The following is a 27335-nucleotide window of genomic DNA, read 5'->3' as shown; positions in this document are numbered from 1 at the left end:
AAAATTTAAAGCCAACATTTACAGGAGGATATAACATTAAACCTAAGTAGTAGATGATATATCAGTAAATATTATTGAGCCCAACACTACTTGGAGTAGGTAGGCTCTCTGTCCTGTATATAACACTGTTCCTCTGTGACTGTGTGTTTAGTGGTGAAGAGACTGAACAAGCTTTTCAAGTCCAGCGTGTCGTCCTGCCTCTCCCTCAACGCCCGGCTGGAGCGCTTCTTCTCTAGGAAGCACCGTCTCATGGACCACATTAACACCATCACCGCTGAGAGGCTGCTGTTCAGCCACACCGTTCAGATGGTGAGGGAGAAACTGTGTTCAGCTCAACACCGTTCAGATGGTGAGGGAGAAACTGTGTTCAGCTCAACACCGTTCAGATGGTGAGGGAGACACTGTTCAGCTCAACACCGTTCAGATGGTGAGGGAGACACTGTTCAGCTCAACACCGTTCAGATGGTGAGGGAGACACTGTGTTCAGCTCAACACCGTTCAGATGGTGAGGGAGACACTGTTCAGCTCAACACCGTTCAGATGGTGAGGGAGACACTGTGTTCAGCTCAACACCGTTCAGATGGTGAGGGAGACACTGTGTTCAGCTCAACACCGTTCAGATGGTGAGGGAGACACTGTGTTCAGCTCAACACCGTTCAGATGGTGAGGGAGACACTGTGTTCGGCTCAACACCGTTCAGATGGTGAGGGAGACACTGTGTTCGGCTCAACACCGTTCAGATGGTGAGGGAGACACTGTGTTCGGCTCAACACCGTTCAGATGGTGAGGGAGACACTGTGTTCGGCTCAACACCGTTCAGATGGTGAGGGAGACACTGTGTTCAGCTCAACACCGTTTCTGTCATCTCAGCATCTGATCGCTTCTTCACCCTCTACTAGGCTTGTGGTTGACTTTTACATAGCTACATGTTTTCATCAGCCACGTGCATGTAGTGTGTAGCTGTCATAAAGTGATATTTGAGTTAACCTGATAAGGAGTATGATTAAGATCTTTGCTATTATTCACCCATACTTCCAAATGGAATCCCTTGTATTCAAACCCATTTACAAACCTTTATCGTGGCATTATTCCTCTCTCCTCTCTGACTTTGCCCTCTGTCTCTCTCCCCCCCTCTGATTCTCTCCCCCCCTCTGATTCTCTCCCCCCCTCTGATTCTCTCCCCCCCTCTGATTCTCTCCCCCCCTCTGATTCTCTCCCCCCCTCCGACTCTCTCCCCCCCTCTGTCTCTCCCCCCCCCTCTGTCTCTCCCCCCCCCTCTGTCTCTCTCCCCCCCTCTGTCTCTCTCCCCCCCTCTGTCTCTCTCCCCCCCTCTGTCTCTCTCCCCCCCTCTGTCTCTCTCCCCCCCTCTGTCTCTCTCCCCCCCTCTGTCTCTCTCCCCAGGTGCAGGCTGCTGCTCTGGATGAGATGTTCCACCAGGGGGAGGCGTCGGTGCAGCGCTACCACAAGGCCCTGCTGCTGATGGAGGGCCTGTCCCTGCTCCTCACCGAGCACGAAGACATCCTCAGTGTTAGCAAATGCAAGTCACCTCTCATCTCTCACCACAACCCCTTACCTAGAACTGGGGTAGCAAAATACTCTTAGCAAAAATGTGTATTTTTAATTTACAATCTGTAGAAACTATGAGAATAGGAAGGTTCAGAACTTTTGTGAAACATCACTGGGAAAAAATATATGGCAGCTAGAAATCAAAACTGGATGGTCTTCAGAGATAGATGGGAGGGGTTGAGGGTAGCTGAAGGATGGGACTAAAATAAACAAAAGAGAACAAATGTAAATTATAAACTGGTTGGTTTATAATCAGACCGTATACCACAGGTATGACAAAACATTTATTTTTACTGCTCTAATTACGTTGGTAACCAGTTTATAATACCAATAAGGCACCTCGTGGGGTTTTGTGATATATGGCCAATATACCACGACTAAGGTCTGTGTCCAGGCACTCCGCGCTTCGTTGTGCATAAGAACAGCCATGGTATATTGGCCATATACCACACCTCGTGCCTTATTGCTTAAATATACTATGTCTGTAAAATGTATGTATAGCTGGAAGTAGAAGCCTAAGTATTGTTGTCCATTAGTTTTCTCCAATCGGGAGGGGTGATAGGGTTAGGGGGAAATAATAAAGGAACATATATCTTCATAGAACACCATTTTATTTCCATGACTACAGGAATGCAATTTCACACTAAATAGTGTTGGAAGAATACTGTTGTTTACTTAGCTCAGTGACTTGTCCCTTTGGCCATATCCATTGATTACTACTGCTTCTAAACCCCCATCCCCCTCGTTCTCTCTCTGCAGGTAAGGAGTGCATCGAGCGTCGCCTCACAGCACTACAGTCAGGGCTCTGCGTCTGAGGACTCTGCTCAGCACCCATGGATGCTGCTAAACTATGATGTCAGTCATTCTGGACAGACACCACCATGCCCATTCAACCTGACCCCCTCCCTACCAATTCAGTATCCTCCCTCCACCCTCTAGTTTCCATGGAGATGCCAGCCAGTGGGGTGTGTGTTATGAAGGACCTGAACTGGGTATGCTTGGGACTGGTGAAGCTGGTCTCTCATACTCACAGTGGAGCCTGTGACTGCCTGGTTGATGTTGAAGATGAAGGGCTTGTGAGAAGGCCACTACACACTCCTCCGTGTGTCAGACAGGACCCCACTACACGGACTGAGTGTGTTAGCTATTCATTTCTGTGCAGTGTCCCATACACACAGCCTCTTACCGTCAGTAACGCTGCCCTGAGTAATCACAGCCAAGCAGTCTGCCGGAGGATTCTACTGCAGTCACAGGCACGCTCCATTTGATCCTGTCAATAATTCAGCGCTAAGCAATCACAAATAGACCCTCACTCCTCTTAAGACATGAGGTATCACTCGATAAGAAGTTACTCTGTGTAAAAATGTTAATCTCAACCCCTACGCGGGCCATCCAGAATAGTTGTGCTATTTTTAGTTTGGCTTGTAATGGTGATGTGTGGACAATAGTATAGCGGATATTACAGTGAGTGGGCTTAACTTGTCAACCATCTGTTTGCCTCTTTTTGGTTTCTTTGATGGTTTACATAGATTTAGATTTTTTTTGTCGTTTTCAAGGAAACCAGGAGGGTTTAAAAGAGCGTTAACACAATTGTATGGCCTGTCACAGCCCACAGGCCTGTGTGTGGAAAAAAAAATGTTGTGTGTTATTGACCCAGCTTAATGTACATTCCTGTGATAGAACCATATAAAGGTGCTGTTACAGAAGTATTGTACTTTATTCATCCCTGTCTGTGACAATTTGTTGACGCTAATTTTGCCGTATTAAGAATGAGAATGTTGCCCTTTTGGACCCAGCAGATAGATTTTTTTTACCATAAACAGGAGAATGTAGAGAGAATTGCTGTATGTGCCACTTCTGGGCCTTGACAGGAAATGGACCTCACTGAGCATTTCCTTTTGACCAAATTGTTTGATATGGCTGCCATGGTGGAAGAACAGCTGGAACTGCATAAACCCCATTGAGCTTTTTAGTCTGAGTGCTTGAGATGGATCGTCTTATTAATATTTCCTGAAGTTTGTAGCAAATATTGTTATTTTAACCAGTAAAGACCAGGAATAGCACTTTGTAGACCAATCAGACAAATGGATATTGCTTGAATTGAAAAATAAACCAATTTGCACTGATCTCTGACCAAACACGTGAGATTTAGTTGAGCTTTATTTATTGCATATTTTCCCATTCAAACTTCTTATCGGAGTACAGAAATCACAATCAGTTTGTAAGACATGTTGGCAGTAGAGTAGCAGCCCCTGTGACTGGACTACACCAGTGATTGATTACTGGTGTTATAGCACTGTGTTGAGGTTTATCAGTACTGTACAGAAAGAAGAGTGAAGGTGACTTATAAGATGTACATGAAACATTATATGTTCCGTTTTTCATGTACATATTAGGAGAGATTTCAGTTTATATAGAGTCATTTCTATGGGTTTTATTGTAGTTTTAGGCGGTTTTGTTTTAGGTTTTATTCATAGTCGGATGTCTAAGTGTGATGGGTGTCTGAATCTTGACAGGGAAATGTCATAAGCTATTAAATTTTGAAAGGTGCCTTTGAGAAAAAGACCACCCCCCCCCAAAAAAAAAAAACGCTACATTTGTACACTGAAAAAATATTTGTTGTATTGAGTGTGTTTGTTTCCTTTCACAGTAGCCAAAATGAGGACTGATGCTTGGAGCTTATCAAATTGTAGTGTATCGGTTGTTAAATTTATATTTGCTGGAAAGAGTTTTGCCTGAGGTGGGTGGATGTTTCCCTAACCACAGCTCTAGGACCACATCATTGTAACCCCAGCAATAACAATTTGGGGATAGATAAAATATCTGACAATATATCTGACAGTGCAATGGGCCAGTGGTTAGAAGCAACTTCTACCCACTCCAAGAAGCTTGCGTGTTTCTTGTATGCATTTGTGTGAAACAGTGTTTGTGAAAGAGTGAATAGCTTTTATATTTCCTCACTACAGGGAACTAACAGAAACGAGAGCAGTCCTGCAGCTCTGTTGCATATCGAGCTATGGATCCGACCTAATCGCCTTGTTCGTCATGGGTAGAGCAGTATGAGGAAGGGAGCATTTTCCCCTGTGAAGATTGTCTGAATATTTTGGTTTCCCCATAGATGCTTTCTTGCCTTTTCCTTTCACCAGTCAGTAAAAGTTTTATTTTTTCTTACTCTGAAATGTTTCATTTGCATACAGCGTATGTCAATGCATTAATGTCTAGTTTATATTATACACATCCCAGATTATGTCATGTCTAGTGACCCATATGCTTCTTGTCACCCAGTGTGATTCCTACTGATCAGCTAGTATAAAGTGGGAAATGTTCAACGAGTGGCTGGTAGCAAGGCAATGGTAGACCTTTAAGCTTTTTATGCATGTGTCACTTTTTTGTTTTGTTTCTTACGATTAGTAACCTAAAGCCACATAAATGTCAAATATATCACTCTGTAGAAGAATTACAACATAGAAGGTGGTTAATTGAAAAAGCCCATGACGTAAAAGCTTGATCTGCACGCCAATGCTTAGGTGACACTAAAAATACACGCCCACTTTCATAACCGATATCACTGAAAAAACAAGGTTTTGCTATACAACTTGAGAGGTTTGCAGTTTTTGCTTCTATGCTTTATAAATGCAGTATACCTGCAAGTTTGTTCCACACTGCTAATTTACCTTACTATCTCAGACTCTGTATCACTTGTAAATAATAATTCTAAAGTAAGTTATTGCTCTGAATGTGTTTATATTACAAAGCATGGACAGAATCCCCCCCCCCCTCCCCCCCCCCCTCCCCACACATCTTTTCAAAGAATAGTATTAGAACAAATACTATGTTTCCCTACAGTAAATTCTAGATTTTAGTCAGAGTTACAGTGAGCTCCAAAAGTATTAGGGTAGTGGCACTTTTTGGGGGGGATTTGAAATGATACAATGACTACAAGGTTAAAGTGCAGACTGTCAGCTTTAATTTGAGGGTATTTTCATCCATATCGTGTCAATGAACCGTTTAGAAATTACACCACTTTTTGTACATTTTAGAGGACCAAAAGTATTGGGACAAAATTCACAGGAGGCTGCTGAGGGGAGAACAACTCATAATAATAGCCGAAACAGAGCAAATGGAATGGCATCAAACACATGGAAACCATGTGTTTAATTTATTTGATACTAGTCCACTAATTCCGCTCCAGCCCATTCTCCCCAATTAAGGTGCCACTTATACATATATTAAAGTAGTCAAACGTTTTGTTAGTTGGTCCCATATTCCTAGCACACCGGGATTACGTCAAGTGTGTGAGTCTACAAACTTGTTGGATGCATTTGCTGTTTGTTTTGGTTGTGGTTCAGATTATTTTGTGCCCGATTAGAAATGGTAAATAATGTATTGTCATTTTGGAGTCACTTTTATTGTAAATAAGAATAGAATATATTCTGAACACTTCTAAATTCATGTGGATGCTACTATGTTTATGGATACTCCTGAATAATGATGAGTGGGAAAGTTACAGATGCACAAATATCAAATAAAAGTGACTCAAATTACACAATACATAATTTAGCATTAATTTCTATTGGGCACAAAATAATCAAACAACAAATCCACAAGTTTGTAGATTCACAAACTTGATGTAATCATTGCGTTCTAGGAATATGGGACCAAATACTACACTTTTGACTACTTTAATACACATAAGTCAATTTGTCCCAATACTTTTGGTCCCCTAAAATGGGGAGACAATGTACAAAAAGTGATGTAATTTCTAAACGGTTAATACACTCAAATGGAAGCTGACAGTCTGCACTTTAACCTCAGTCATTGTATCATTTCAAATCCAAAGTTCTGGAGTACAGAGCCAAAACAACAAATGTGTCACTGTACTTTTGGAGCTCACTGTATATCTCTGACTGTTGTACATTTAAGCCTGTAGAAGATAAAGAACTATACACATTTAAATGTCTGTGTGATGTATCATTTTTGGGTTTAAAATAATAAAATTGTGCAAGAAATTAAGTTATTATTTGTTTTATTAGTGCATGTGGTTAATTTGATTGGAACTTCAACTTCCTAGAATATAAAACAATGTTATACTTCTGGAGGTGTGCAACAAACTCTCTGAAATGTAATTGAAAGGATGTTAGTCTAGCTACTTCTATACTTATAACATTATTGTATACTGAATAAAAATAGAAACAACAATTTCAAAGATTTTACTGACTTACAGTTCATATAAGGAAATCAGTCAATTGAAATAAATAAATTAGACACTAATCAATGGATTTCACATGACTAGAAATACAGATATAGAACAGTTGGTCACAAGAACCTTAAAAAAAAAAGGTAGCTGTATGGATCAGAACCAGTCAGTATTTGGTGTGACCTGGCCTGTAGAATATTTTCCCACTCTTCAATGGCTGTGTGAAGTTCCTGGATATTGGCTGGAACTTGAACAATGTTGTCGATCCAGAGCATCTCAAACATGCTCAATGGGTGACATGTCTGGTGAGTATGCAGTCCATGGAAAAACTGGGACATTTTCAGCTTCCAGGAATTCTTTACAGATCCTTGTGACATGGGCCATGCATTATCATGCTGAATGGCATGACAATGGGCCTCAGGATCTCATCACGGTATCTCTGTGCATTCAAATTGCCATTGATATAATGCAATTGTGTTTGTTGTCCGTAGCTTATGGCTGCCCATACCATAACCCAACTGCCACCATGGGGATCTCTGTTCACAACATTTATATCAGCAAACTGTTTGTCCACACAACGCCATACACGCTACGCTGTTTGCCATCTGCTCGGTACAGTTGAAACCAGGATTCATCCATAAAAAGAACACTGCTCCAGTAGACATCGAAGGTGAGCATTTGCCCACTAAAGTGGGTTACGACGCCAAACTGCAGTCAGGTCAAGACCCTGGTGAGGACGACGAGCACACAGATGAGCTTCCCTGAGGTGGTTTTTGACAGTTTGTGCAGAAATTCTTCGCTTGTGCAAACTCACAATTTCATCAGCTGTCCAGGTGGCTGGTCCCAGACCATCCTGCAGGTGAAGAAGCTGGAAGTGGAGGTCCTGGGCTGGCGTGGTTACATGTGGTTGGCGATTGTGAGGCCAGTTGGACATACTTCCAAATTCTCTCAAATTAAGTTGGAGGTGGCCTACGGTAGAGAAATGAACATTAAATTCTCTGGAAACAGCTCTGGTGGACATTCCTGCAGTCGACATGCCAATGGCATGCTCCTTCAAAACTTGAGACATCTGTGGCATTGGGTTGTGTGAGAAAACCACATTTTAGAGTGGCCTTTTATTGTCCCTAGCACAAGGTGCACCTGTGTAATGACCATGCTGTTTAGTCAGTTTCTTGATATGCCACAACTGTCAGGTGGATGGATTATCTTGGCAAAGGAGAAATGCTCACTGACAGGGATGTAAACAAATTTGTGCACAAAATTTGAGAGAAATAAGCTTTTTGTGTGTATGGAAAATGTATGGTATCTTTTATTTCAGCTCATGAAACATGGGGCCAACACTTTACGTTGCATTTATATTTTTGGTTGAGTATAATGTATCCATTGGCATGTTATAATTTCAAGATATAAAGAAGGTAATGTTCCATGAAGAAACATCTTCTTGGCGTTTCAGAGTAGGGCACCGGTTAAAGGTGTTATCTTTTGTTTCACGTTGGACATAGAGGCTGTGTGGTTTGGGGATAACATTACAGGAGTGGTAGATGCACGTCGCTTAAATCGACTGATAGACGGAAAGAAGGAACTAAGCCTATCGGTTTTACTGTCGTTTGATGAAGTGGTTCTCCCGATTTATGTAAAAGTTGGGTATGTGAAATACGCTGTGAGACCCTATGTACAGAAGTTGCTGCAGTGGTACAAATGTAAAACATTGGACACGTGGAAAGTGTTAATAGATAAATATGTAGTAGTTGAAGAGTCAGATTAAGCATGTTTCTGTAGTTGTGATGGGAATCACGTTCCCAAGTCCCCGGAGTGCCCTGTAAGGATGAAGGTCGCAGTAGCTAGGATCAGGACTATCAAGCAGGTTTTCTATGTAGAGACAGTGAAAATTGCTGAATGAGTGAGTAGAGTAGAGATGGTAGTGGATGTCCCACATCCGCAGTGAATGCCATGCAGGAGAAGGATCCCGACACACGAACAGTGAAGGTGGACTTTGTTGCGTTTATAGTGCAAGCGATAAATTGCACTAGTCAAACTAATCAAAAATCTAAGAAGCTTGACATCGTTGTGAAAGCGGCAAATAGATTTCTGGGTCTTTACAGCCGAAATGTTACACTGACTACTGAATGAAGAGGTTACTGTGCTGTGAATGGATCTGAATAAGCATTTAAATCCTACTGAAGGAGTACAGTGTTTTGTTTGAAATGTAGCGTGCATTTGCTTTGTGTTTTTTTGTTTTTGGTAATTAGTATGAATTTGTTCATCCAAAACATATTTTGTTTCTGGGGTATTTTTACTACCTCGTAGAATAGGTGGCGGCAATACATCTATCTAATGAGTGTAGTCTGACAATAAACCTCGAAGAAGAATACGAGCAAGGCGCATGCGGTGTTTGTTTGGGGCTTTTGCTAGCCTAGCCGTGTAACAAGCTGTGCATCCCTGCGTGAAACGATCAACCAAATAGGCCTTATTCTAACATCGGAAGCAGGCTACTGTAGTTAGGTATCTCTCTAATTCTTTGTTGTGTTATATTTTATGTTAGAGGCAGGTCAGGTCGTTGTCTATATAGTTAGCGCAACTAATCCACATAAAATGACTGATCAATCATCACTGCTGCTTCGAAAACAACTGGCAGGTAAAATAGCTTGCTACACAACCGTTAGCTAACTTAACGTTAAACTACCACGCTTTTTATCGTTAACTTTCTACCTAACGTTAGTGGCTAATCACTTGTAATCGAATTATGTTTGTTTTGCTTGTATTGAATATGTCAACTTAGTTAGCTATTTACGGCTAGTAGCTACGCAATGCAAATTCACAGCTGATAAATGTTTAGCTAACTAACGCGTGACATACCACTTCTTTGCTTGTAGCGCTAGTTAACTAGCGAAACACAACATTGATAGTAACGTTAACACGTTAGTAGCTATTTTGCTAAGGCTTGTGGAGTAGTGTACCAGCTACGTCACTTCAAAGCCAGCTGTCTCAAACTAAATACACTTCCATTGTAACTGGTCCGCGTTAACTAACTAACGAAGTTAGTTGAATTCCAGTAGGATGTTTGAGAAAAGCTTGACAACACGCATGGTTAACGTTACAAGTAAAGCACATTTTCAAGGCTGGGGTATTGGGTAACTTCAGCGTGTTTGTTTAATCTTTTTAGAGCTCAACAAGAACCCCGTTGAGGGATTTTCTGCCGGTCTCATAGACGATGATGATATCCATCAGTGGGAGGTGGTCGTTATTGGCCCTCAAGATACATTATTGTGAGTGTGTTTTACTAACCTTGTGTGTTTGGAAAAGTCATTTGCCTACTTAGCTACCGTCCAACTGATTTGACAGATTTTCTCATCTTCTCTTTACAGTGAGGGTGGTTTCTTTAAAGCCTACCTGACCTTTCCCCATGACTACCCTCATAGGCCCCCGAAGATGAAGTTCATCACAGAAATATGGCATCCCAATGGTAATTGGTTTCATGTGCTATTCTTACTTACTTAGGCCTTTGTATTCCTTGTGGAACATAGGCCATCGTGGAATGCTTCCATCCCTTTCTGTGCTCGCTCCACTTTCACCCCAGCTGCCAAACTAACCCAGATTTAGATTCTAGATTGTGGACACATAATTTATAGATCGGCAGGTAAGGGTGCTCTTGAGCAGCTAGGTGTTCTTTACTCTTCGGCCATCAGATTTTCCACCAATGGACACATCACTGCACTCTGTACTCCTCTGTAAACTGGCCCTCTGTATACCGGTGCAAGACCCACTGGTTGATGCTTATTTATAAAAACCCCCTTAGGCCTCACTCCCCCTGTCTGAGATACCTACAGCAACCCTCATCTTCCACATACAGCACCCATTCTGACAGTCACATTCTGTTAAAGGCCCACATCCCTGGATCGCTCCTCTTTTCCGTTCCCTACAGCTAGCCACAGCAACGAGCTGCAAAGAAACACTCAAACTGGACAGTTTTATCTCCATCTCTACACTCTTACTGACACTTGTGGCTGCGTCATGTGTTTTTGTCTCTACAATTTTGTGCTGTTGTCTGTGCCTAACAATGTTTGTGCTGCCATGTTGTGTTGTCTTAGGTCTCTCTTTATGTTGTGGTGTCTCTTGTTGTGATGTGTGTTTTGTCCTACATTTAAATTGTTTATCCCAGTCTGTCCCCATAGGCCTCTTGCTAGGCTGACATTGTAAAGAAGAATTTGTTCTTTGACTTGCCTGGTGAAATGAAGGTTAAAAATAAAATGTGCTATCCTCTAGGCCTAGCGATGTCAGACCATCTTGCTCTGTGCTTGGTCTCTAGGTGGTTTTTGGTCTTCCTCGTAAGCGTTTGCCTTGTGGGTTCCATGTTAGGGCCTGTTTTGTGGTTGATTTATTTTTTTCTTAGTCTGTCCTATCCAGCACCGCTTCCTCTTAAGTTGTGATCCTATTGGGACCTGTTTTTTAAATTTCCCACAGCCTGATGTTGCTGATGCAGTCTGGCCAGTGGACTCCCAGAAGTCGTCTAAGACGGTGGTTAATGAATGACTTTAGTTTGTTGAGCATGTTCGTAGTAGTTATCCATGTTTCAGATCCGTACAGAAGAATATTTGACATTGAGTTTGTCTTCAGTTTTATTTCAAGTCATTTTTGTTTTACGTGCTATACATCTAGCTAAAGATCTGTGTTTGTCAGCTGGTCAGCACAGGTTATGATTCCTGTCCTCCCCCTCCTCTCTCTCTCAGTGGCAAAGAATGGTGACGTGTGTATCTCCATTCTGCATGAGCCCGGAGAGGACAAGTTTGGCTATGAGAAGCCTGAGGAGCGCTGGCTGCCCATCCACACTGTAGAGACCATCATGATCAGTGTCATCTCCATGCTGGCTGACCCGAACGGCGACTCACCCGCCAACGTGGACGCAGCCGTTAAGTCCCATAAATTCAAACATACATCCTTACAGACGGGGGAAATATGCATTCCATTCAGTTAGAAAAAGCTGAAATTATGGTGCTAGTTTGTTTTTATGGTGTCAATGTGAAATTTCACTGCTCATATGTCTTGATATTTGGTAGTGGTGAGGGATACACCACCATTTAGTTGATTGTAGTGATTGTTAAACCCAGGGTTTTGATGTACAGTTGTATTGTGCCCTGCAGAAGGAATGGCGAGAGGATCCTTGCGGAGAGTTCAAGAGGAAGGTGGCTCGCTGTGTACGAAAGAGTCAGGAGATGGCATTTGACTAGGACCCCTCGACACAAACCCAGTGAGTCCCTTTCTGGATCCACACAGCTATAATCTCACTCATGTTGCAGAAAGTGAGACCCATTCAGTGCCTTGGTTGGTCACTAAATAATCTTCCATTATGTGTTTCCTAGTCAGTCTTGATGCTCCTTTGATTGTCTGTTATATTTTATGTCTGCAAGCTAACTGTTCTTTCTTTTTTAGCTGAAATTTTTACCATGGCGGATACATCATGTCACTCTTCAATAAAGACTTTTGCACCAGTGTTCTGCTCTTAAGATGTGGAATAAAAAGCCAGCCCTTTTTAGTTGTGTAAATATCCCCCTCATGGTTATTGTCCAGTTTTCTCACCTTATACTTATTTATTTAGATAATGACAATTCAAGATGTGTGGTTTTTGTTTTGATGAGCTTATTCTTTATTTTCAACCTGCCACTGAGCCATCTATTTTAGACTTGTCTCTTATGCAATTTTGGAGTATTTGAAGAGATTGTTGCCCGTTCTATACCTCTGGAAGCCCATCCCCTCGTGTTCTGCAAAGTCCTTTCAAAGGGGTCAGTACACTCTGCCTTAAGTTGTTTCCCGTGATGTCAACATCTGATCAATATATTTTTTGGAATAAACCAAAAACATTAGCATGATGAACAGAGAATATTTTTTTGTAATAAAGATCATCTCAAATTTTATTTTTTTGTAAATATGTACTGTATCAAATTAGTTGTACTTAAGGGTGAATTCTCCTTGCTGTTATAGCTTAGATTGTCTATTCTTGTGAGTGAATCATTTTAGCTTTGGTCACGTTAACATGTACACAGAAAAGTAATCTTGTTTTGTGTGAAAGTTTACTCATTTTATCCTGTGCAAGTGGATTAGACTGGCCATCCGCAACAATTTTGAACCCAAGAGGTGCTTTTTGCGTAAGTGTAATGTAAAATATCTAATGGAAGTGGTGATGGATTGTTAGAACAAGAAATAAAACTTGTAGCTCAATAGTTCTACCCATTCACCTGTGTGATGTGAAGGCTAACATGAGTTGTGGCATTTACACCCACAGTTAATGTCTATAACTTGAGCCCAATAAAGTTTTGAAAATATCATCTTCATGTTGATTTACACAATTAACAAGAAAAATACAATGCTGTTCTTACATTTTGTCAAAGATCAACAGGAACACATCAAGCACCAGCTTAACATGACCAATAGCACGTCCATGTACTCTTCTTATTCAGTTTAAAATAACCTCCAGCAGTCCTGAGTTGTCTACTGTCCAGGAGCTGAAAGGCTTTTGTTCATGAACTGTTTCTTGACAAAGCACATCCACCACTGAAAAAGAAAGAGGTCACAGTCCAATTAAGTAATCTGCAATTTCACTTTATTATCAATGTTATTGGGATTTAGTGTGACATATAGGAAAGTCAAATATTACAGTCACCTTGCTGGGTTTGTCTGTCTGAGGGTCAAACACACGGTCACACAGCCTCAGCCCCGTCTCTTGGCGGATCTGCTGCAGGTACGCCCTCATGGTCTCTGATCAGAGACCAAATAAGTGATTAACGTACTACTGGCATTCCCACATCTCATCCTGCAAGGACTTGTGCTAATGATCCTTACCCTCTTCCTGCTTGTTGCTGGGCTTTGCATACATGGCGTTGAGAGGGAAGCCAGGTTCTCCAGGGATGGGAAAGTTAGTGATGCCCAGAGTGTACATTTCCTTCTCTCCCTGACCCCTGGAGCTGCACTGCAAACACAACGAATTTGGGAGGGGAGTTCACAATACAAATGTATTTCTTTGCATTATTCTGAGGATCTAACATTCTATAACTTAGGGAGGGGTTATTTGGATTGATTAGCCATTTAGTTTATTAGAAAATCATGTTGGCAATCAAATCAGATTCAGTTACCTTCTGTAGCTTCTTCAGACATTCAGAAATGTAAAGGGTGACGTAGATCAGTGTCCTGTCTGCCTCGTTCTGGGAAGGGGGACAGGTTGTTAACTCCAGGAATACACCAAGCCTTTTGTATTCTCATTACTACTGACTTCAGTCTATCGGTTATCTGATAACAACATGAATAGGTGTATGCAAGAGCCTAGATTCAGTCACCATCCAACTTATGGGCAGCATTGGTTAGAATGCTAACAGAGCTATGAGAAGATTGAATATTGCCAATACAATATCGGCAAAACAGAGGCAGGCTGGGGCATGTTGAAAAACTAGGGCCATAGCACTGTAGCAAGAGGCCTAAAGGGTAGGTACTGTAAAAAATTAAGTCACTTCATTACTTTTACAGTCACCATTTTACTCAGACAATAAAATAATTCATTTTCCCTTACCTTGATTTCATAATTCTTAAAGAAGACGTTGGCTTTGAAATAGTAGATGGCCTCGTCAATGATGTCAGAATCTTTGGCTGAAATAACAAGAGTATTGAGTATACAGGAAGTTAGGGAATGATGGACAAGTTCTTCAAAATAAAGAGAATAACCACGCGACTGACTCATGACACCAAATAAGGAAGAAACATGCACCACCAGGCAACCAAAGTCAGAAACGAATGAAAAAAACTGATGTGCAGGTTGAAAGAGTATGGATAGCTTAATTATAAATCACAGAGTACTTTTTGTATCACACATGAACTTTGTCCATTATTGTAGGCTATTTTCTAAACACCATGTGTGGATGGTACGAGTTTGCAAGCTGAAACGTACTCTCTTTTGCTGCAGGGCCCTTGAACTGGGTTTTTAGTGGCAGCATAGCCATGTTCCCCACCATCTTGGTGTCCCCATCCATCAAGCCAGAGTGGTACGCCTGCGAAGCAAATTGAAAAAGTTGATGTTTGTATAGTATAATAGCCCTTTCGTGAGATTAAGAATGTGTTCTTAACTGTCTTGCCTAGTTAAATAAAATAAAAAACAAACAAGATGAGAAGCCAGTGCTTCTGTCAATAATACTAGTAGTTACAAGAGAGCAGATTAGCTAGCTAATTTAGAAGCTAGCCATATTAGCTGCAAGCGCTAACATGACAATTTAAATGAAAACTAGCAAATTAACAACTACTGTCTCACGATCATGCAATAATGTACATCAAATTACGTAGCCAACTTCTCCTGGGGAGGCAAAGGCATCACCAATAGCTAGCAATTCTGTCTGTACGTCATTAGGGTGGATACATGCACAATTATCATACAAATAATCACATTTCAGTATTGCTACACACTTGATAAAGGTTGTTCATTTAAGAGGTGGTCATAATATTGTAATTTACTTACCGGCATTTTGAGAAATAAATGTCAATCTTTTAACCCAGCTAAATAAAAATGTATCGTTTGCCAGAACACTGCTTCCGCCTGTTAGACCCAATAGAATTACAGGAAGTAGACAGATGCGGTGTGTATAATATTTGAATGGCCACACGGTGGTGCCAATTTAACATTTTCATAGCAATACTTGTGAAAACTTTGTTTTACAATAGTTTTTATTCGAAAAATATAATCCAAATATTCAACTGGGGGGGGGGGGGGGGGTACAATATCATGGTCACAATACACTAAACACAATCTTAAAATGATAACTAACATTTTTAAAACAGACATATGAAGTCTATAAATAAATAATTAGGTGGCATGATACTGCAATTAACATTTCCCTCTGACCATCAAATGTTCTTCTTTTCTTTCTGGGCCTCTTATGTCACCTCTCAGTCCTCTACTTTGTCCTGAAATAAATCATCATAATTTGTGTTGTCAGGCTCCTCCTCAGGTTCCTAAGGACAGAAAACGTAAAGTGAGTGAAAGGTTTTAAGTAGTTGGAGAGCACTTAGTATTAGTATACTTAAAAATGTAGTACATTACTTCCCAAAGCAGGATTATAGTTAAGCACTAGGCATACGTTTCAGTCCACATAGTGGATTTTTATGCATTTACCTTTGGCTCCTTGAACTCCAAGTCTTCTCCGTATTGTATGGAAAAGTCAATGTGCTGAAGCACTATGTTGATGCCTTCCTCATCTGTGCGGTCAAATGGCAGGAATCTCACCATGCTGTAGTCATCAATCTCAAAAACAAACAAACAAACATATATTTTTAATGAATTCCAAATTGAGAAATCATTCAAATCATTAACACCATTGCTGCCTTTTCTCTGAGCGTGGCTGTGTGCACAGCAGGAACTTACCAAGCCACAGATGGCTTTGGTCAGCTTCTTGAACTTCTTGCTCCTAATGGTGACAGAGTTGTCCTCCATCATTGAGTACATGTCTGGGTCCAGGTATCTGCATGGAGAGAGTGAGATCTGTCAGTGTCAGCCAATACAGGTCCGCTAAGCATGTGCATAGGATGCATTCAGAGCCAGACACACACAAAATCAGATAAACAAAGACCACGGTGACAGATACACACATAAAAAGGAGGAATTATTTCATTCTGGCACCTACTTTTCAATTTCCTTTTTGGCCTTGGGACTCAGCAGGTCCATTTTAGTCATTATGTTGACTGTTGGAATCTCCAAAGACACCATGGCACTCAAAGCAGCCATGATACCAGATATGAACTGGGATGGGAGAAAATTGTTTTTCAATTAACTTCAAATACTACTGTCAGAGCATATTATTGACAGAGTAAAAGGCAGCATGATCAGGAATAAGGTGTGTTAATTAATAGTGGCCATATTACCTTGAAGGTCTCCACCATGAACTGCGAGTCTACCAGGAAGACACCACACACACGGAACTCCCATTGCTGGAGCTGCTCTACGAGTTGCCTCATCACAGGGAGGTGTGTGTAGAGCTCTATTTGACCTGCAGACATCACCAACCCCGTCATAATTTTAGTCAATACCACTCTCACTACAACATCAGCACAAACTTCTCAACAACTATCATCATCACATTCAACATCAAAATCAGATCCATGATCATTTACGTCAAAGTCATGTTCCTTGCTCCTCTCTATGAATAGCACTTTACCAGGACAGTCAAACAGTATGTAGTCATCCTCCACGTGGCCCAGGCTCTCCTCCAGCCAGTCAAAGTTGTTGGCAAAGTACTCCATGCAGAACACCAGCCCTCCATTTGGGCCGAACCTCAGTGACTCATCCTCCATCACGTCATCCACCATAATCAGCTCCCGGATATCTGAGGGTAGAAAAACAGCCAGTCAGTGCCACTGTAACAGTATAACTTTAGACCGTCCCCTCGCCCCGACACGGGCGCGAACCAGGGACCTTCTACACACATCAACAACTGACGCCCACGAAGCATCGTTACCCATCGCTCCACAAAAGCCGCGGCCCTTGCAGAGCAAGGGGAAACACTACTTCTAGGTTTCAGAGCAAGTGACGTAACTGCTTGAAACGCTATTAGCGCGTACCCGCTAACTAGCTTGCCATTTCACATCCGTTACACCACTCACTGTAATAGAAACAAGACTATCACAGAACTCCTCAGAGATGTGTTTTACCTGCCATGACCGGGTAATCAAAGTGTTCAGCGGCTGGGTCTAGGTTGACCACTTGTACAGAGCGGTTTATGGCTTCTGCATGCTGGATCAGTGTAGAGCAGTAGGTACTCTACAGAGAGGAGGGGAGATATAAACCACAGCGGACTGAAATACCTGTGGCAAAAACATACGTGATGATATGATAACTTTTAATAGGATAAATCAATCAACATCTACAGTACAAGCACATTAGAAAAGTGCTGGAACTGCATTTCTGACACTGACAAGCCATGGTCAATGGCAGTGCATGTAGCTCAGACCTTGGATGTTGCAACTAAACTAGCAAGCGCTAACTATTTTAATATGTGAACTGCATTTAATTGTAAAACATAGCCTAGCACTGCTCATTTAGCCACATTTTGGCATGACATGGAACAAACAGCAAACACTTAACGTTAGCTAGCTACTAGCTACCCACTGAAGCTAACAGTAACGTTTCAAAGTGTTGTGGCTAGCTAACGACTTTAGCTAACAACATTAGCTAGCTAACTTACCTTTCCACTTCCCGCGGGGCCCATCACGAGTTGAGCATAACGAGGCATTTATACTATCCTATCCCAAGGACTGAAACTACACAAAACTATTTTAGTCGCTTAATTATTAAACAGTAATGTTGCTAAACCATGTCGGCGGTTACATTCACAGCTAACATGCTTGCAGGCAGAAGACATTCGCTAACTACGGGTATTGTGTGAAGACCAACCTTTATCGTTCGAACCAGAGTGAGCAGTAGATTGTCACGCATGCGTACAAATAATCTTACCTACACGCCAATGTCAAGAATCGACAGGAACTTGGATTTTGTCAGTCATTAATATTATTGCTACTTCTGGTTTTGAATGAAAAAACAGGTGATATTTGCTGAAAATGCCAAGACTATGTCAGAGTGCATCGGATGAAACACAATGATGGTATCTTGCCAAAAAGGTATGGCTGTCTCAGTGCAATGGTCTTGATGTCATTCTCCAATAGTATCTGCTTTGAAACCTATATAGTACAAATTACATTGCACGTTTCTAATCATGTGTCTATGTCCCTTATTGAAATAGTACAATTCATTATTTTAAATGTTATAGATTACATTGGTTTATAGCGTTCAATTAAATTTAACATTGGCATAAAGTAATGGAATAGGTCAATTCAAGGACTTTAACCAGACAATTAAAATACCTATTCTCTATTGTAGAATTTCATCATTCAAAGAGAGGTAACTTTAGGAAAAACAACATGTTTTCAATATCATGATATATGTAGATTGCAATCTGAGGCGAGGTTTTCTAACGGGGACTGTGGCAGCGCGTTAATTTGCGGGAAAAGTGAGATTACAAAATAACCAATAAGCACAAGAATTATGTGGAAACAGCAAGTAAATTAGTGAGGAACATCTTTATCAAAATATTTCAAATATCAAAATGAAGAATGTTGCATATTGGCAGGCAGCAGTGTGTTCAGTGGTTTCCCTTGGAGTAACAGCCGCTCTTCTTGCTAGGGCCTCTTGGTCAACATCAAGCTCCGAGGCAACCAGACCCTTAGTCTCAGCAGGAAAGCAAAACCACATTGACATTAATGGATAACGTTGTAGTGTTTTCCTAAAGCCTTAGGAAGCATCACATCACTGGGGGCTCACGCTGGCATAGTCCATGAGGGGTCAGACGACATTAGGAACGCTAGCTTGGAACTACTGAAAATTTATTTTAAAGAATTGATTCCCACTCCAAAAAGCGGCAAATTAATTCAGGACAGACGCCATCACTGGGCCACGTCTGTGAAATATTCAGCAGGCTACTGGCATGTCACACTTGGCTAAAAGACTACTGTAGCTATGTTGGTATAACTTTCATAGGTAACTTTGACACATTTTGGAAACAGAATATGCTCTACAGCAGGTATTCCCAAACTGGGGTAGGAGTCGGGGGTACGCCAAATAAAAATGTGATTAATTTCTATTTTCCAACTGGGCTATACATTTGTGTGGTTTTTTCTAACCTGAGTAGCCTCGTTTCACTGCCAAAAATAAAATGAAACCATCTAGTGTTCAGCGAAATAACAACACAATGTCAAATACAGGTAGCCTAGTCAAATAATTAACATCCAATCACATTAACCGTTACTCTCTCATGGGAATTCCACTAATGGTCCATATGTAGCCAAACGTAGCTGCTGCTCATTCCGTTAAATGGTTAAAAAAGTAAGGCCCGCGTCCATAGAGACACATACCAGCTCTACTGGTAGTACTGTTACTACCAGCAGTACTACACCTGCACCTGTCGACGACACAAGTTGTTCTGATTCCACGAGCACATCCAACGCTAACATCAGTAATTCTACATTTGTTGTTAGCCCAGCTAGTGTAACAGTATAACTTTAAACCGTCCCCTCGCCCCGACACGGGCGCGAACCAGGGACCCTCTGCACACATCGACAACAGTCACCCACGAAGCAGCGTTACCCATCGCTCCACAAAAGCCGCGGCCCTTGCAAAGCAAGGGGCAACACTACTTAAGTCTCAGAGCAAGTGACGTAACTGATTGAAATGCTACTAGCGCGCACCCGCTAACTAGCTAGCCATTTCACATCCGTTACACTCACCCCCCTTTCAACCTCCTCCTTTTCCGCAGCAACCAGTGAGCCGGGTCAACAGCATCAATGTAACAGTATAACTTTACGTCGTCCCCTCGCCCCGACACGGGCGCGAACCAGGGACCCTCTGCACACATCAACAACGGTCGCCCACGAAGCATCGTTACCCATCGCTCCACAAAGGCCGCGGCCCTTGCAAAGCAAGGGGCAACACTACTTAAGTCTCAGAGCAAGTGACGTAACTGATTGAAATGCTACTAGCGCGCACCCGCTAACTTGCTAGCCATTTCACATCCGTTACACTAGCATGGAGTGACAGTGACAGTTGTGAATCTGATGCAGCCAAAGAGCTACTGCACCCTTACCCGGGGAAGCACCGAACAACGGACAGGGACGTTGGACCATCGAAGAGGTGCAAATATGATGAGAACTACGATTTGGGGTTCACTTATATTGGGAGTAGTGCCTTTCCTCAGCCACAGTGTGTTATATGTGCAAAAGTACTATCTCACAACTCAATGAAACCTTCACTCTTGCACAGACATTTAGAAATAAAAACATGCCAATTTGATAAAAAAATAAGCCACAGGAGTTTTTGGAGCGAGAATTAAGACGACTTTTCAGTTGTAAGACATGTATAAAAGCAACAGATACCATTAATAAGAAGGGTCTAGAAGCGTCTTATATGGTGAGCTACCGAGTGGCAAGCCCCATACTATTGTGGAGGACTTAATTCTTCCTGCTGCCACGGATATGGCTGGGACAATGCTGGGGGAAAAGGCCAAAAAAACTATATAGACAATGCCTTCATCAAACAACACTGTTTCACGATGCATCAGTGACATGGCGGAAGATGTTTTGAAACAATTACTGCTTCGCATACAAGCCAGTGAATTCTATGCATTACAGCTGAATGAGTCAACAGACGTGGCGGGCCTGGCACAGCTCCTGGTATATGTCTGTTAAGTTTATGGAGGTTCAATTAAGGAAGACATCCTCTTCTGCAAACCACTGAAAACCAGGACAACAGAAGAGGATATTTTTAAAGTACTGGACAGCTTTGTGACATCAAATGGACTTCGGTGGTCAAGATGTGTTGGTATCTGTACTGATGGCGCAAAAGTCATGACAGGGAGACATAATGGAGTGGTAATGCGTGTGCAAGCAGTTGCTCCTGAAGCCACTTGGGTACACTGCAGCATCCCCCGAGAGGCTCTTTCTGCCAAGGGAATGCCTGACAGCTTGAAAGACGTTACAGTGAAAATTGTTAACTTTGTTAAAGCAAGGCCCCTGAACTCGTGTTGTTTTTTCTGCACTGCAATGATATGCACTGCAATGATATGGGCAGCAACCATGTAACGCTTTTACAACATACAGAAGTCCGTTGGTTATCAAGTGGCAAAGCATTGACACGTTTTTTTGAATTGAGAGACGAGCTTAAAGTTTTCTTTACTGACCATCATTTTCACTTGTCTGACCGCTTGCATGATGATGAGTTTCTCACACGATTGGCCAATCTGGGTGATGTTTTTTCTCACCTGAATGATCTGAATCTAAGATTACAGGGACTCTCCGCAACTATCTTCAATGTGCGGGACAAAATTGAGGCTATGATTAAGAAGTTGGAGCTCTTCTCTGTCTGCATTAACAAGGACAACACACAGGTCTTTCCATCATTGTATAATTTTTTGTGTGCAAATGAACTCAAGCTTACGGAAAGTGCCAAATGTGATATAGCGAAGCAGATGAGTGAGTTGGGTGCGCATTTACGCAAGTACTTATCCGAAACGGATGACACAAACAACTGAATTTGTCATCCCTTTCATGCCCTGCCTCCAGTCCACTTACCGATATCTGAACAAGAAAGCCTCATCGAAATTTCAACAAGCGGTTCTGTGAAAATTGAATTTAATCAGAAGCCACTGCCAGATTTCTGGATTGGGCTGCACTCAGAGTACCCTGCCTTGGCAAATCACGCTGTTAAGACACTGATGCCCTTTGCAGCTATGTACCTAATGTGAGAGTGGATTCTTGGCCCTCACTAGCATGACAACTAAATACAGGCACAGACTGTGTGTGTAAAATGATTTAAGACTGAGACTCTCTCCAATACAACCCAACATTGCAGAGGTATGTGCATCCTTTCAAGCACACCCTTCTCATTAACCTGTGGTGAGTTATTCCCAATTTTCGATGAACAAATACAGTTTTATATGTAAGATGGCTAAATAAAGAACAAAATTATATTATTATATTATTATTTGTTCCCTGGTCCTATAAGAGCTCTTTGTCACTTCCCACGAGCTGGGTTGTGACAAAAACTCACACTCATTCTATAATTAATAAATGTATCGTATTGTGTGTGTGTGGCAGGCTTACAATGATGGCAAAAAACAAAATTTGATAGTGCGCTGACCCTGGTGCTAGAGGTGGTATGCAGCTGAAGGTTGAACGTTTGAAGGGGTACGGGACTATAAAAAGCTCTACAGCAGTGGTTAGACCCAGGGCACAAATAATAATATAATAATCAATATTTTTCCTCTTTATTTAGCCATCTTACATATACAACTTTATTTGTTCATCAAATATTGTGAATAACTCACCACATGTTAATGAGAAGGGTGTGCTTGAAAGGATGCACATAAATCTGCAATGTTGGGTTGTATTAGAGAGAGTGATTGGATGTTAATTATTTGACTAGGCTACCTGTATTTGACATTGTATTGTTATTTTGCTGAACACTAGATGGTTGTATTTGATTTTTGGCAGTGAAAAGAGGCTACTCAAGCGAGAAGAAAACCTCACCCAAAAGTATAGCCCCATTGGAAAATAAAAATGGACTGTTTGAAAATGTGAAGATTTAAAAAAAAAAAATATATATATATATATATATATATATATACAGTGGCTTGCGAAAGATTTCACCCCCCTTGGCATTTTTCCTATTTTGTTGCCTTACAACCTGGATTTAAAATGGATTTTGGGGGGGGTTGTATCATTTAATTTACTCAACATGCCTACAACTTTGAAGATGCTAAATATTTTTTTATTGTAAAACAAACAAGGAATAAGATGAAAGAAACAGAAAACGTGAGCATGCATAACTATTCACCTGTTTTGGTCACTAGATGTCCCCATTGCACCTTTTTTGAACCTTTTGTTTTTTCCTTGCTCTAATTATTGTTTGCACCTGTATGTCATTTACATTACATTTAAGTCATTTAGCAGACGCTCTTATCCAGAGCGACTTACAAATTGATGTCGTTCCCTTGTTAGTATTTAAACCCTGTGTGTTCCTCAGTTCTTTGCTCAGTGTTTGTATGTTAGCACCCAGCCCCAGCCCAAGCCTTGTTATGAACATATATTTTCTCTTGTTGGATTTTCCAGAGGTTCTCTGGTTTTGTTCTTGTGTTTTTTGGATTAGTCTTTTGAGGTTTGTTTTTTCCCCTTGCTGTTCTTACCACTTTGTGGATTTTCTTTGTATTTTGGAAGATATCAATTTTTTGCCTTTTGGCTTTATTTTGGACATTGTGGATATATATTCTTTGCCTGAAGATCTTGTTCTTTTATTAAACCACCATCTTTAGTACTGCTGTGTCTGCCTCATCTTCTGGATTCTGCTGATTATTAGTGACTGTTTCTCGCACCGGGTCCTGACACACCTTTTGTAGTAATTACAGCTGCAAGTCTCTTGGGATATGTCTCTATAAGCTTGGCACATCTAGCCACTGGAAATTTATGCCCATTCTTCAAGGCAAAACTGCTCCAGCTCCTTCAAGTTGAATGGGTTCCGATGGTGTACATCAATCTTTAAGTCATACCACAGATTCTCAGTTGGATTGAGGTCTGGGCTTTGAATACGCCATTCCAAGACATTTAAATGTTTCCCCTTAAACCACTTGAGTGTTCCTTTAGCAGTATGCTTAGGGTCATTGTCCTGCTGGAAGGTGAACCTCCGTCCCAGTCTCAAATATCTGGAAGACTGAAACAGGTTTCCCTCAAGAATGTCCCTGTATTTAGCAGCATCCATCATTCCTTCAATACAGACCAATTTCCCAGTCCCTGCCGATGAAAAACATCCCCACAGCGTGATGCTGCCACCACCATGCTTCATGATGGTGTTCTCGGGGTGATGAGAGGTGTTGGGTTTGCGCCAGACATAGCATTTTCCTTGATGGCCAAAAAGTCTCCTCTGACCAGAGACCTTCTTCCATATGTTTGGGGAGTCTCCCACATGCCTTTTGACGAACACCAAACGTGTTTGCTTATTTTTTTCTTTAAGCAATGGCTTTTTTCTGGCCACTCTTCCGTAAAGCCCAGCTCTGTGGAGTGTATGGCTTCAAGTGGTCCAATGGACAGATACTCCAATCTCCGCTGTGGAGCTTTGCAGCTCCTTCAGGGTTATCTTTGGTCTCTTTTTTGCCTCTCTGATTAATGCCCTCCTTGCCTGGTCCATGAGTTTTGGTGGGCGGCCCTCTCTTGGCAGGGTTGTTGTTGTGCCATATTCTTTCAATTTTTTAATAATGGATTTAATGGTGCTCTGTGGGATGTTCAAAGTTTTGGATATTTTTTTATAACTCAACCCTGATCTGTACTTCTCCACAACTTTGTCCCTGACCTGTTTGGAGAGCTCCTTGGTCTTCATGGTGCCACTTGCATGGTGGTGCCCTTTGCTTAGTGGTGTTGCAGACTCTGGGGGCCTTTCATAATAGGTGTATATATACTGAGATCATGTGACAGATCATGTGACACTTAGATTGCACACAAGTGGACTTTATGTAACTAATTTTGTGACTTCTGAAGGTAATTGGTTGCACCAGATCTTATTTAGGGGCTTCATAGCAAAGGGGTGAATACATATGTACGCACCACTTTTCCGTTTTTATTTTTTTGAATTTTTTGAAGCAAGTCATTTTTTTAATTTCACATAACCAATTTTTACTATTTTGTGTATGTCCATTACATGAAATTCAAATAAAAATCCATTCAAATTACAGGTTGTAATGCAACAAAATAGAAAAAACGCCAAGGGGGATGAATGCTTTTGCAAGGCACTGTGTATATATACAGTTGAAGTCGGAAGTTTACACTTAGGTTGGAGTCATTAAAACTAATTTTTCAACCACTCCACAAATTTCTTGTTAACAAACTATAGTTTTGGCAAGTCGGTTAGGACATATACTTTGTGCATGACACAAGTAATTTTCCAACAATTGTTTGGAGACAGATTATTTCACTTATAATTCACTATATCCCAATTCCAGTGGGTCAGAAGTTTACATACACTAAGTTGACTGTGCCTTTAAACAGCTTGGAAAATTCCAGAAAATTATGTCATGACGTTAGAAGCTTCTGATAGGCTAATTGACATAATTTGAGTCAATTGGAGGTGTACTTGTGGATGTATTTCAAGGCGTACCTTCAAACTCAGTGCCTCTTTGCTTGACATCATGGGAAAATGAAAAGAAATCAGCCAAGACCTCAGAACAAAAATTGTAGACCTCCACAAGTTTGGTTCATCTTTGGGAGCAATTCCCAAATGCCTGAAAGTACCACGTTCATCTGTACAAACAATAGTTCGAAAGTATAAACAACATGGGACCACGCAGCCGTCAAACCGCTCAGGAAGGAGAAGCGTTCTGTCTCCTAGAGATGAACGTACTTTGGTGCGAAAAGTTCAAATCAATCTCAGAACAACAGCAAAGTACCTTGTGAAGATGCTGGAGGAAAAGGTATAAAAGTATCTATATCCACAGTAAAACGAGTCCGATATCGACATAACCTGAAAGGCCGCTCAGCAAGGAAGAAGCCACTGGTCCAAAGCAGCCATAAAAAAGCCAGACTACGGTTTGCAACTGCACATGGGGACAAAGGTTGTACTTTTATGGAGAAATGTCCTCTGGTCTGTTGAAATAAAAATAGAACTGTTTGGCCATAATGACCATCGTTATGTTTGGAGGAAAAAGTGGGATACTTGCAAGCCGAAGAACACCATCCCAACCGTGAAGCACAGGGGTGGCAGCATCATATTGTGGGGGTGCTTTAATGCAAAAGGGACTGGTGCACTTCACAGAATAGATGGCATCATGAGGAGGGGAAATTATGTGGATATATTGAAGCAACAAAGTCAAGGTATTGGAGTGGCCATCACAAAGCCCTGACCTCAATCCTATAGAGAATGTGTGGGCAGAACGGAAAAAGTGCGAGCAAGGAGGCCTTCAAACCTGACTTAGTTACACCAGCTCTGTCAAGAGGAATGTGCCAAAATTCACCCAACTTATTGTGGGAAGCTTGTGGAAGGCTACCCGAAATGTTTGACCCAAGTTAAACAATTTAAAAGCAATGCTACTAAATACTAATTGAGTGTATGTAAACTTCTGACCCACTGGGAATGTGATGAAAGAAATAAAAGCTTAAATAAATAATTCTCTCTACTATTATTCTGACATTTCACATTCTTAAAATAAAGTGGTGATCCTAACTGACCTAATACAAGAAAGTTTTACTTGGATTAAATGTCAGGAATTGTGAAAAACTGAGTATAAATGTATTTGGCTAAGGAGTATGTAAACCTCTGACTTCAACTGTATAGTTTTTAAATGTGAGTCACATTTTTATTTGGTGTACCCCCGACGGCATTACGCGTACCCCAGTTTGGGAATACCTGCTCTACAGGAATGAGTCCATCCAAATCATCTTGGCTACTGGACCCTGTCCTCGCATTTCAAAGCTGCGTTGAGACAATGACTTGTCAGTGACCCAAGCCCTGCTCATATCATCCCTACCATTGTGTCGCTGAGTTGTCGTAGAGCTACTGCAAATGTACAGTGCCATCGGAAAGTATTCAGACATCTAGACTTTTTCCACATTTGGTTACGCAACAGCCTTATTCTATAATGGATTAAATAAAAAAAGTATTTTCAATCTACACAAAATACCCCATAATGACAAAGCAAAAACAGGTATTTAGAAATGTTTGCTAATGTATTAAAAAATAAAAACAGTAATACCTTATTTGCTATGAGACTTGAAATTGAGCTCATGTTCATCCTGTTTCCATTAATCATCCTTGAGATGTTTCTACATGTTGATTGGTGTCCACCTGTGGTAAATTCAATTGATTGGACATTCTTTGGAAAGGAACACAACTTTCTATATAAGGACCCACAGTTGACAGTGCATGTCAGAGCAAAAACCAAGCCGTGAGGTGGAAGGAATTGTCCGTAGAGCTCTGAGAAAGGATTGTGTCAAGGCACAGATCTGGGGGAAGGGTAAG

General features: G+C 41.3%; 4 protein-coding genes across 10 annotated transcripts in view; 2 read left to right on the top strand and 2 right to left on the bottom strand.

The window, feature by feature from the left end:
• LOC129818376 (serine/threonine-protein kinase ULK1-like) overlaps nt 1–5293 on the top strand; it is a 41739-nt gene extending 36446 nt beyond the window's left edge. For all 4 annotated transcript variants that reach the window (XM_055874204.1, XM_055874206.1, XM_055874203.1 and 1 more), the window contains exons 25-27: nt 152–309; nt 1402–1537; nt 2326–5293. In XM_055874204.1, coding sequence (XP_055730179.1) covers nt 152–309; nt 1402–1537; nt 2326–2381 — 350 coding nt within the window. In that variant the 3' untranslated portion in view covers nt 2382–5293. The remainder of the gene's footprint in view (nt 1–151; nt 310–1401; nt 1538–2325) is intronic.
• A 3832-nt stretch (nt 5294–9125) lies between these two features.
• On the top strand, nt 9126–13080 carry LOC129818374 (ubiquitin-conjugating enzyme E2 G1-like). 2 transcript variants are annotated; one of them, XM_055874200.1, is made up of 6 exons: nt 9126–9265; nt 9927–10029; nt 10129–10226; nt 11491–11669; nt 11902–12008; nt 12191–13080. In XM_055874200.1, exons 3-5 carry the CDS (start codon nt 10193–10195, stop codon nt 11986–11988), a joined length of 300 nt encoding a protein of 99 aa, XP_055730175.1. In that variant the 5' UTR covers nt 9126–9265; nt 9927–10029; nt 10129–10192; the 3' UTR covers nt 11989–12008; nt 12191–13080. The 2 variants fall into 2 exon arrangements, with proteins under 2 accessions (XP_055730175.1, XP_055730174.1); XM_055874199.1 differs by having other exon boundaries at nt 9126–9398.
• Nucleotides 13065–15365, bottom strand: LOC129818375 (actin-related protein 2/3 complex subunit 3-B). Of its 2 annotated transcripts, none has more exons than XM_055874201.1 (7): nt 15255–15365; nt 14694–14793; nt 14319–14395; nt 13888–13956; nt 13598–13724; nt 13419–13513; nt 13065–13309 (listed from the first exon to the last, which is right to left on the bottom strand). In XM_055874201.1, the coding sequence occupies exons 1-7, from the start codon at nt 15258–15260 to the stop codon at nt 13247–13249; spliced, it is 537 nt and encodes a 178-aa protein (XP_055730176.1). In that variant the 5' UTR covers nt 15261–15365; the 3' UTR covers nt 13065–13246. The 2 variants fall into 2 exon arrangements, with proteins under 2 accessions (XP_055730176.1, XP_055730177.1); XM_055874202.1 differs by lacking the exon at nt 15255–15365 and adding an exon at nt 15069–15130.
• Nucleotides 15366–15486: 121 nt separating this feature from the next.
• On the bottom strand, nt 15487–18220 carry LOC129818373 (GPN-loop GTPase 3-like). 2 transcript variants are annotated; one of them, XM_055874198.1, is made up of 8 exons: nt 17974–18220; nt 17441–17593; nt 16948–17115; nt 16655–16779; nt 16417–16532; nt 16158–16254; nt 15909–16037; nt 15487–15748 (listed from the first exon to the last, which is right to left on the bottom strand). In XM_055874198.1, the coding sequence occupies exons 2-8, from the start codon at nt 17445–17447 to the stop codon at nt 15683–15685; spliced, it is 708 nt and encodes a 235-aa protein (XP_055730173.1). In that variant the 5' UTR covers nt 17448–17593; nt 17974–18220; the 3' UTR covers nt 15487–15682. The 2 variants fall into 2 exon arrangements, with proteins under 2 accessions (XP_055730173.1, XP_055730172.1); XM_055874197.1 differs by having other exon boundaries at nt 17441–17549.
• Between the last annotated feature and the right edge of the window lie 9115 nt (nt 18221–27335).

Source organism: Salvelinus fontinalis, chromosome 21 (assembly GCF_029448725.1).
Source record: "Salvelinus fontinalis isolate EN_2023a chromosome 21, ASM2944872v1, whole genome shotgun sequence".
Classification (NCBI taxonomy): domain Eukaryota; kingdom Metazoa; phylum Chordata; class Actinopteri; order Salmoniformes; family Salmonidae; genus Salvelinus; species Salvelinus fontinalis.
Note: the sequence above shows the minus strand (reverse complement) of the source record. Positions and strands in the feature narration are given on the sequence as shown.

Excerpts from the sequence above, each read along its gene's own strand:
- LOC129818374 (XM_055874199.1), top strand. The coding sequence starts at position 9,299 with ATGTTAGAGGCAGGTCAGGTCGTTGTCTATATAGTTAGCGCAACTAAT. Across the intron at positions 9,399-9,926 it reads GCTTCGAAAACAACTGGCAG|AGCTCAACAAGAACCCCGTT; the intron begins GTAAAATAGCTT and ends TAATCTTTTTAG. Across the intron at positions 10,227-11,490 it reads AGAAATATGGCATCCCAATG|TGGCAAAGAATGGTGACGTG; the intron begins GTAATTGGTTTC and ends TCTCTCTCTCAG.
- LOC129818375 (XM_055874201.1), bottom strand. Across the intron at positions 13,725-13,887 it reads GTCTGAAGAAGCTACAGAAG|TGCAGCTCCAGGGGTCAGGG; the intron begins GTAACTGAATCT and ends TTGTGTTTGCAG. Across the intron at positions 13,310-13,418 it reads AGACAGACAAACCCAGCAAG|TGGTGGATGTGCTTTGTCAA; the intron begins GTGACTGTAATA and ends TTTCTTTTTCAG.
- LOC129818373 (XM_055874197.1), bottom strand. The coding sequence starts at position 18,021 with ATGCCTCGTTATGCTCAACTCGTGATGGGCCCCGCGGGAAGTGGAAAG. Across the intron at positions 17,550-17,973 it reads GCCCCGCGGGAAGTGGAAAG|AGTACCTACTGCTCTACACT; the intron begins GTAAGTTAGCTA and ends TCCTCTCTGTAG. Across the intron at positions 16,255-16,416 it reads GCCAAAAAGGAAATTGAAAA|ATACCTGGACCCAGACATGT; the intron begins GTAGGTGCCAGA and ends CTCTCCATGCAG.